Genomic DNA, 9,441 nt, shown 5'->3' on the forward strand with positions numbered 1-9,441 from the left:
ACATTCGAGGCTAATTGAATCGCCAAGTGTTTAAAACCATTTCCAAAATGATTATTTTTGCAGCAGTTCTACATGGACCGCCATTGTGAACAACGTAGAATCCGCATACACTCATAATTTGTGGGGCCCACCACCAAGGAAATGCGGGGTTCCCGTTTTTGGCTTTGCTGTAAGAGCAAGTCTTATGGTGGAATCCAACCTATTCCAAGTGTGGAAAAAACATGGAATGTCAAGTCTAGTGGCTTCCAAGTTGGGGTCTTCCACAGAAAATCCAAGCATAGTTCCACGGTTTTGTGGAAGGGTCCGTGGAATCCATGTGAACGCCAATAAGAATAGCGCAGTAGAAGACAAGAAACGCTATTAAGAATAGCACTAAAAAAACACTAATAAGAATAGCACTCAGTGCTATTAAGAATAGCGTTTTTTTTTATCCGTAGATTTAAAATGAGTTGTTGAAATCTAACGGCTGAGAAAAAAACGATATCCTTAATAGCACTAAGTGCTATTCTTAATAGCGTTTTTTTAGTGCTATTCTTAATAGCGTTTTTACTATTCCATCATTACACTTGCGCTTCCATCCACAGTTCCAAGTGCTGAGGTGGCGTGGAAGATGAAAGATGGATGGATTCCACCGTAAGACTTGCTCTAAGCATGTTGTTGTTTTTGTTTAGTTTTGAAAGGCCGGTCTGCCAAGAGTTATTTATCATTTTTGAGGATAGATTCAGTGTAGATATCGTTCCGATCCGAAACTGTTACGCTTTTCAAAACTCGGTTTCCTCCCGCAAAAAAACATACATAAAGAGCGTTACAGTTACAGAGTTCATCATCTGACTCCATTAATGTGGAAACCCTAACTGTTAAGAATATTCAAGCTGCTATCCCACTTCTTCTGATCTCACCTTTTTACATAACACCTAAAAAATTCCTTGGGTTATGAAGGTGGATCATATCCACCACCAGTAGACATGCCTTCATCTCCTAAATTCTTCTATCCTTCACGCCAATCATCACAATACACTCGAAAAACTTCTTTTCTAATCTTTTGTATTCTAATTGGGATATCTGGATTCCTTTTTGGATTGTTTGCAATATTAAGAACCGATGATAATAATAAGTGTAGTTTTGAAGTTAGATCTGTTTCTGTAGCTTGGGAAGAGCATCAAAATAGTGGTAATCAAAACGTTGCTGTACAAAATAATCGATATAAAGTGATGGGATTTGTTGGGATTCAAACTGGGTTTGGATCTGCAGGGAGACGAGCTTCTTTGAGGAAAACTTGGTTTCCATCTAATCGAGAAGGACTTTTACGGTATTTCACTGTTCTGTGTGATAGATTTTGATACGGTATTTTTGTTTCTATAATTGATTCTTGGTGACTCGTGAAAGAGTTTGTACATGAAATTTTGTTGTTGTTTTCATTCTGAAGATGGTATGAAAGTTCATTTGTTGGATAAATTGATGGAAACTTCTGTTGTATTTTAGTGCCATGGTGACTTAGTGCTGTATGACATTAGCAAGATATATGTATATTTAGCAAAACAGTTCATGTTGTGTGTTTCAGTAGTTGGAATGTAGGGTTTATAAGGGAAGTTGAATTGGTGGAGTTTTCAATCGAGACTTGGCTTTTTCTTTTAGTCACTCCATTACGGAACTTCTGAAAAAGGAAAGAAAGTAGGTCTCCTTGTTTACTTTTTAGTGAATTGGTAATTTGGTGTTGTGTGATATTCGTGAGGCATGTCAGGGTAAGTGTAAATCGGAATGTGGCATTAGTGACAGAACCTTTAATATGGTGATTACTCTTGTTGACCTAGTTGAACATTCCAATTGTTCTGCATAAATAATTGTACAGAACTATAGATCCGGGCCTGAAAATATAAAACCCTGTCATTTAGTATTTCCAAGAATTTTCAAAGTAGTAAGCGCAGAAGCTTAGGAATACAGCAGTTTTGAAACATTGAGTTTTGATTGGGCAAAGATGTGATATGGAAACAGATCAAAAGTGGTAACAATTCTGTGCAATTTTGTGAGTTGTAGGTTTATCTGAATATATGGAAAGTGTCCCCATAAACAACTGTAACCCTTAAAAATTGTTTTCACTGTCTGCAGTTTGGAAGAATCAACTGGTTTGGCTTTCAGATTTGTGATCGGAAGAACCTCTGACAAATCGCAGATGGCCGAGCTCAGAAAAGAGGTGGCAGAATATGATGATTTCATGCTTTTAGACATTCAAGAACAGTACAGTAGACTCCCATATAAAACGTTAGTACCTACTACTTAAGTGTGAAATCTGTTCTGCATTTGGTTTGCTATAAGTAACAACAACATATTTATCCATGTTGTACCTTTTTGCAGGTTAGCTTTCTTCAAAGCTGCTTATGCACTTTTTGATTCGGATTTTTATGTCAAAGCTGATGATGACATCTATTTGAGACCAGGTGTGTTATTTCAGTATGCTCTGTAAGCTATTCGGTTTTTGTCACTACACAAGTACACAAGCCTTAGACCTGGAATTCTTCCCTGCATCCACGCTGATTAATTTCCATATCTTTTTACTTTTTCTTTTTTTGCTTTTAGACCGTCTTTCATTACTCTTGGCAAGGGAACGTTCTCACCCTCAAACTTATATTGGATGCATGAAAAAGGGTCCTGTTTTCACTGACCCAAAGCTTAAATGGTTAGCCTCTTGTATATGTTTCTTTGAAATTTGAGAAATGATTTATTGTTCCTCTACTTCAATGTGTTTCTAGTGATTGGCAGTAGTGTTCACTAATAAAGGGAACAGATAAATTGTGTTTTACAGGTATGAGCCTCTCTCTGATTTACTTGGGAAAGAATATTTTCTGCATGCATATGGTCCTATTTATGCCCTATCCGCAGATGTTGTCGCCAGCTTGGTTGCCTTAAGAAACAACAGGCAAGTCCACTTGTCCCAAAACCACTAGAGGCACTTTCTTTATTGGGATTTGGACTGGATAAAAATATCAGTGCAGAAAGTGTTTTTTTACAAGATCATGCGTCACTCACATCATCATATTGGAAAATCTTTGAAAGCCACAATTTTCACTTTTTTGATGCATGATTTAGTTTGTCATAGCAAGCTATTTATTTGAGTCGTTTTTAGAAAAAAACTCATCCATGTTATAAGCGATGTCAGATGATAAAAAAGAAGGAGCTTGTCCCTTCAATTAGTGTTAAGTTCCACATTTGATAGAAGGAAAGACAAAACGCTAACAACAACAAGAAAGCACTAGCTTGTACTTATGGAAACCTGACACACCTGGTCTATCTCTTGAGTTTCAAAATGTGAAAGGTTCTTTATATTCAGGTAGAAACCACAGGGCCCAGTAGTATAAGTAAGCATGTCAAGGAACTACAGCTCATAATCTCTGTTAGCTTACTGTTTTTTCTTGCATATAGATTGCTAAACAAGAAACATACTTGTCATGATGATCCACCTTTTTTAGGGTACTATCCTAGGGGGTTTTCTGTTAAGATGTAATTGGTTTGTCCAATTGGTGTTGACTGACTTAACTCCTAACAGAACAATATGTTTGGAATTACAGTTTCCGAATGTTTAGTAATGAAGATGTTACAATTGGCGCATGGATGCTAGCAATGAATGTTAACCATGAAAATAATCATTTGCTATGTGAACCTGACTGCACTCCATCATCCGTTGCTGTGTGGGATATTCCCAAATGTTCAGGTCAGTTTTTTTTCCTCATCTTTTTTCCCACATAACTATACCTACTCATGAACCAAATATCTATGGATATTGATTGTCTGATAGTTTTTGGATTAAGCTAGTAATTTACTGCCATAATTTTACAATCTTAGGTCTTCCTTACATATTTTCACTGTGACTGAATATCAGAAAGTTCTTATATAAGAATGCAAAGCTGTGGAACTGAATCTTTTGAATACTTGCTTTTCAGACTCTTTATAGCATAGCATACATATCATTTCACAACTATGAACGGCAAGGAACTGAAAAATTGTTCTTTTGATATAGGGCTCTGCGATCCAGAAAAGAAGTTGCTGGAACTACATCAAAGAAAGAACTGCTTTGAAGATAATCAACAACAGCTTCCAACCAAAACTCCGAGTTATTAGAAGCTGGTAAGTGAAGCGGAGTGTTCCAATTTTGCCGAGTTGCTTGGATTAGCCAAATTTTGTACATCTTGCTATTCTAAGTTCATACTTCTTTCAAAGTGCAGTTTACACAGCAGTGTATGATTTCCCAGATTTCCCATGTACAAAACATACTTATCTGAGTTGCGAACATACTGATTCTGACAATATCTGGACTGGGTAATACATGATTATGGCAAAATCAAAAAATTGATTCAGCATTTTTCTTTTGTGTTTCTTTAATGTGAAATGGATAGTACTTTTTCCAGAGGTTACCTATAAATAAGATCATTCAAACTCGCATGATATCCACTGTTGACCCATGATGCAAATTTCCCATCAAGAATTATTTTTAAAAATGATGAAAACTGATCAGCCATTAAGTTAAATCATCTATCAGCTCACCTGAACGGTTTGTTTAGTACATGATGCAAAAGGCACGGGAAAGATTTCAAACGTCTGTTGCTAGTTGAAACATCGGACCGATGCAAGCAAAACCTTTCCACCAACTAATGGTCAGGCATTTTTTTTCTTTTTGTAAAACCGGTGGAATAGAAATGTAAGAACCGCAGTCTGTAAATCCTTCATGAATCAATGGTTCGGGGCAAGTAAAAACCTTCCTCCAAGCTTCTAATGCGTCATGAAAGGCGATGTAATTATTAGAATAGTCCCCCCTGTCCTTAATTGCCATCCCTTTTGTTTCCTTCTATTTAATCTCTCCGGTGAGAGATTGCTTTAAGGTAAAAAGATGAGAAGAAAAGAGAGAGCTTGCTAATAATACACTACTCCACTTATCCACCTCGTGCATACATTAGCTGACATAATAACATCCCCCGCTTACTTGGTTGGTACTTGGTAGCAATGTAGCAATAGCAATATACACATCCGCAACCTGAAGAACCCAACACCAAGGGATCCCCTTGATGATAAAGATGAGAGCTTTCAGAATAACTAGGGAGTAAGGGAGCACAGAAACGACCAAGTAGTTGTCCATTAATAAATAGAACGACAGTATTATTTAGATGCTACTAGCCAAAAGGAACGTCTGCAACTCTCAAGAACAAACCTCACTAACTTATACCTCACCACTCTGAATAGACAACTAAAAACATTGAAGCCTTTCCAGCCTTCTTGAAAGGAAGATCATGTACACGATGGTGGTGATGTACGATTTAACTCCTTCAAGTCTAATTGCTCGACTGACGAAGCTCAACCCTGACAAAATCTGCATCTACGGGCACGGATATGTCAACAGTTGGTCTCAATTGGGCACAGACTTCGATTGCCCCATGGACAGGGTCGGACAAGAAGTTGCTAATAAGATCCTGGTTAATGGGGGCGTTATTGTCGACTGCTACCAAAGCCTGTTGGGTGAGAATGTAATCAAATCGTGGCGCCCACTTCCTTGATCCCAATCGAGCTGTTGTGGAACAGTTATCAACCATGAATGAAACTCCACGTGCATGCATGAAAGGATTCAAAGAATCCACTGCCTCGATCACACTTTCATTGATGATTTCCGAGTAAGAATGTCCCTTCTTCCTCAATACCTCAATCTGGATAATTGGCACCATAAAATGATATCGTATCAGATCATAATAAGCAGGAAAATCATTTATGTTCGCTAATAATTCTGATTAAACTATCAGTATGAGATGAGCTTCTCACCTGAGCCATCATTAAAGCCACAAAAACTCCAGCGGTGAAAGGATAGAGTGGACCCAAGTCACCTTCTGGTCGAGTTGCTCGGACTTTTTCACCAACCAACCACATTCTTGTTTGATCAATCTTTCCCATTGGAAAAGCTGGTAGGCCTTCTTTTTCCTGTTCAAAGGGAACGGAGTCAAAATTCGGATCTTATTGAACAAATACCATAAGTATGTGATTTGCTCATGATGCAATTTAAAAACACATACATAAAATCGGCGCCCAGCCAAGACAACACTTTTGATCTCATTCCCACTAGCTACATCCTCATAGCACTCATACAAGATGTCCATACAGGGATAATAGGAGGCACTGTATGCTGCATGGAAATCCTTCTTGCCTTGCTCTGAAAGAGAGTTGTACACAGACAACATACCCTGTTGGAAATACCAAAAAAAAAAAAAAAAGTAACCACTGAGTAAAGCTCCTTTAAAAGAAAGAAACAAGTGAGTAAGCCAATCGTAGAAGTTGCAACCTCAGTGGATATGGTCCTTGAAACAATTCCAGTGATGCACTCAACAGTGTTCTTGTAAGCAAGGTCTTCGGCCATTCCATTTTCGGTGTACCTTCTGAACAAGGCTTCGACGATTCCGTGAACAGCTCCAAGTAAAATACCTGTCAATCCGAACGGAGCAGATAATTAACAAAGAAGGCTAACAAAAACAAAACAAAACAAAACAAAAATATGAAGAAAGAAAATATACCCCTTTCTCCAAAAATGTCACTCTTGTATTCTGACTCAAGAGTAGTGGCAAACGTAAAAGGAGAGCCAAGAGCAACAGACCATCCTAAGGCAACATCTGTTGCTCTACCATCAACATCCTACACAACATTTATACAAAAACTGATTTAAGAAACGAAAATCAAAAAGACAATCAAACACTCTGTTAAAAACATGTGACAAAACAGTGGTGGGGTAAAAGGCTCGAAGTAAACCTGGTGGACAGCAAAACTAGCATTAATTCCAGCACCATTTATCTCCTTTCCTTGGACATAGAGTCTTCTAACTGATGGACCCATTCCCTTGGGGCAGACAGCAATCACACTCATATTTTTGGGAAAATCAACCCCCTGGGACTGCAAATGTCCGAGAAGAAATCCATGGGAGAGTCCAAGAATGCTGGTAGGCTTCATGTGGGAGAATATCTTCTCGTAATTATCTGCCTGCAACATTGTCAAGCAATTTCAGAAAACAGGAAACAGGGAAGAAAACGGGATAAGGAACTTGCAAAGAACATAAAACAAATAACATATAATGTGCTGCATTGGCACATAACCTTCACCAATGTTATCTACTAATGTTAAAATTTCAGAATCCAATTCGAGCACAAACAAATTACAGTTTGACTCATGATTATCTTCGCCAAATAAATATACAAAAAAAAAAAAGGTTCTACCACCATCCCAACATTCTACATTACCTGTGCAGCATCGGAAATCAATAACAATACAAGATCACTCCCGGCAACAGTTTCATAAATATCACCCAAAGTTCCAGTCTCCTCAGTGAAACCAACAGAACGTGCTTCAGCAATAGAAGCAGATCCCTTCCTCAAACCAATCTGTGCAAAACGATGAGATCACAACATAACTAAGCTTGGATCAATAAAAATTATATAAGAACGGAACAAATATAGAGAAATATTGGTGCACACTTTACCTTGACCACAATGTCAGACTTGGCTTCTACAAGTGAGTCTCTCAAGTTCTGAGCTTGAGCAGGACCCTATGAATAACAAAGAATAACCAGTCAAAGAATGTTAATAAACCAGCACAATTACTTCTAAAGAATAATAACATTCAATTAGTAACTCAATAATGCAAAAAATCATAATGTTGATGTTCATCGTAAGACTATAACACAGTATGTAGTCATTTTCCAACATAATTTTTTCCTCCTTTGGCACTGATAAAGCCATGTGAAGTTTATGCATCAGACCATTGTCTATTTCACACTAACCTTCATTAAAATCATTTTCAAATGCGACCAATGTAAATTATTGCTAACCACATTAAAAAAAATGAAAAAGTAATAAATCACCTGAGAACCCCAACCAATAACACCAATCTGCTTAATTCCTTTGAATGCTTCAGGCAACAAATGGAATAAATCTCTTCCTCCTCTAACAATATACTGCAACAACCACAAAAACAACAAAAGTAACCACAATCAGCAATGAAAATCAAATCTAAGATGTGATAATATACACAAATACAAAGATAGAGAGATTAACCTCGTCATTTCCAGCAAGAGTGACCTTCTCCTTGTTAAACACAGAGGTTTCAAAATCAAGAGTAGTCAAAGGTTTGGTAGGAGCTGAAACACTCATGGTAGATGCAACAGCCGATCCAACGGCGGATGATGAGACATTGTTGTTGGAAACACGAATAAGAAGAGGTTTTAGGGTTTTAGAAGATGAACACAGAAACCCTAATTTAAAACCCAAAGAAGAAGAAGAGTGAACTGGTTTTAGGGTTTTTGATGGAGCTGCTACAGATGGAGAGAAAGAAGTTGCCGCCGCCATGGCCGAGTCTGAAACTGATAGACAGAGAGATAGAGATATGAGAGATGGACAAATGGGTGGAGTCGCAATGCTTTTTATACAAGATGCTCTTTTTTCAGAGTCCCGACTTTCCTGCTATCTTGCACGGGGGAGTGTTCTACACCACACATGAACCTGATGAATTTTCACCATTCAATCTCGGCCTTCCATATTTTACAAATAAATGATCTCGAATCTCAATAGATCTGTTTGGGATTCTGCTCGTAAATTAAATTAAATCCACTAGAGTGGTACTCCCACGTGAAAATTGGAAACCCCTTAGCAGCTTTGAAATCACTCGTGTCTCATGCATCAAATACTTAACAAAACCATATATATACAGTAGGTTGTTGGTAGTAAAAATATGATAATTTCGAGTTCTGACGTCAGTTAGTCCATGTTTGTGTCGGTTTTTGTAATGTTTGTTCTGGGTTCATTCGGCATTTTTGTTATCGTGTAATAATTATTTTGTCGCTTTACATGGAAGACATTTATAAGGAAAATGATACAATGGAAACGTTAAAATTTTTATCCCGTTTATTTCTGGAAAGTAGATATTATCACTTTTTGCAGAAACACAATATATTTTAGCATTAAATTTCCACTGGCATTTTATATCCACGGCAATTAAGCGATCAGAAGCAAGCAATGAAAAATGCCTCGGGTGGCAACAGCCTCGAGTAGGAGAAGGTGAGCAATGCGGACTTGGATGGATAGAAAGTATGGAACACAGCAGAAACGGAAGAAGTATTGACGTGAGTGGGACTAATTCTTTTTCAAAACGCCCATACACAATTCTGAAAAGCCATAGCGATTTAGGGTCTGGAATCTGGACCACCACAATGTACATATATTGATATTAGTATTAAAAATAAGGCAAAACTGTGAGTAGGCATCCAAAAGCAGCAACAACATGCATACTTCCAAAAATTAATTAAAGGAGACTTAAAGGGTTACCCATTAGACACTCTCGTACCCACCGTTAGTAGATTAGTCCACTGCAAAAGTAAAAGTGGAAACAAGATTCATGTTTTTAAGAAAGTTTAAATAGCGAAGCACT

At 37.7% G+C, this 9,441-nt stretch overlaps 2 protein-coding genes across 3 annotated transcripts; one reads left to right on the plus strand and one right to left on the minus strand.

The window, feature by feature from the left end:
- The first annotated feature begins 779 nt into the window (after positions 1–779).
- LOC113302250 (probable beta-1,3-galactosyltransferase 14) lies at positions 780–4,361 on the plus strand. 2 transcript variants are annotated; one of them, XM_026551139.1, is made up of 8 exons: positions 780–1,309; positions 2,107–2,259; positions 2,353–2,435; positions 2,575–2,674; positions 2,801–2,914; positions 3,564–3,706; positions 4,013–4,119; positions 4,218–4,361. In XM_026551139.1, exons 1-7 carry the CDS (start codon positions 966–968, stop codon positions 4,111–4,113), a joined length of 1,038 nt encoding a protein of 345 aa, XP_026406924.1. In that variant the 5' UTR covers positions 780–965; the 3' UTR covers positions 4,114–4,119; positions 4,218–4,361. The 2 variants fall into 2 exon arrangements, with proteins under 2 accessions (XP_026406924.1, XP_026406923.1); XM_026551138.1 differs by having other exon boundaries at positions 788–1,309; positions 4,013–4,361.
- Positions 4,362–5,094: 733 nt separating this feature from the next.
- Positions 5,095–8,421, minus strand: LOC113302249 (ketol-acid reductoisomerase, chloroplastic-like). The gene is made up of 10 exons (XM_026551137.1): positions 8,073–8,421; positions 7,880–7,972; positions 7,499–7,564; positions 7,260–7,400; positions 6,775–7,002; positions 6,543–6,660; positions 6,314–6,453; positions 6,048–6,215; positions 5,800–5,955; positions 5,095–5,687 (listed from the first exon to the last, which is right to left on the minus strand). Exons 1-10 carry the CDS (start codon positions 8,361–8,363, stop codon positions 5,319–5,321), a joined length of 1,770 nt encoding a protein of 589 aa, XP_026406922.1. The 5' UTR covers positions 8,364–8,421; the 3' UTR covers positions 5,095–5,318.
- Between the last annotated feature and the right edge of the window lie 1,020 nt (positions 8,422–9,441).

This window comes from Papaver somniferum, chromosome 8, assembly GCF_003573695.1.
Source record: "Papaver somniferum cultivar HN1 chromosome 8, ASM357369v1, whole genome shotgun sequence".
NCBI classification, from domain to species: Eukaryota; Viridiplantae; Streptophyta; class Magnoliopsida; order Ranunculales; family Papaveraceae; genus Papaver; species Papaver somniferum.

What these genes read in the sequence shown, in the direction of transcription:
- LOC113302250 (XM_026551139.1), top strand. Translation starts at nt 966, where the DNA reads ATGCCTTCATCTCCTAAATTCTTCTATCCTTCACGCCAATCATCACAA. An exon ending in AATCGAGAAGGACTTTTACG is followed by an intron (nt 1,310 to 2,106) that starts GTATTTCACTGT and finishes CACTGTCTGCAG; the next exon opens with TTTGGAAGAATCAACTGGTT. An exon ending in TGACATCTATTTGAGACCAG is followed by an intron (nt 2,436 to 2,574) that starts GTGTGTTATTTC and finishes TTTTGCTTTTAG; the next exon opens with ACCGTCTTTCATTACTCTTG.
- LOC113302249 (XM_026551137.1), bottom strand. Translation starts at nt 8,363, where the DNA reads ATGGCGGCGGCAACTTCTTTCTCTCCATCTGTAGCAGCTCCATCAAAA. An exon ending in TGACATTTTTGGAGAAAGGG is followed by an intron (nt 6,454 to 6,542) that starts GTATATTTTCTT and finishes TCGGATTGACAG; the next exon opens with GTATTTTACTTGGAGCTGTT. An exon ending in TGGCTGGGCGCCGATTTTAT is followed by an intron (nt 5,956 to 6,047) that starts GTATGTGTTTTT and finishes CCCTTTGAACAG; the next exon opens with GAAAAAGAAGGCCTACCAGC.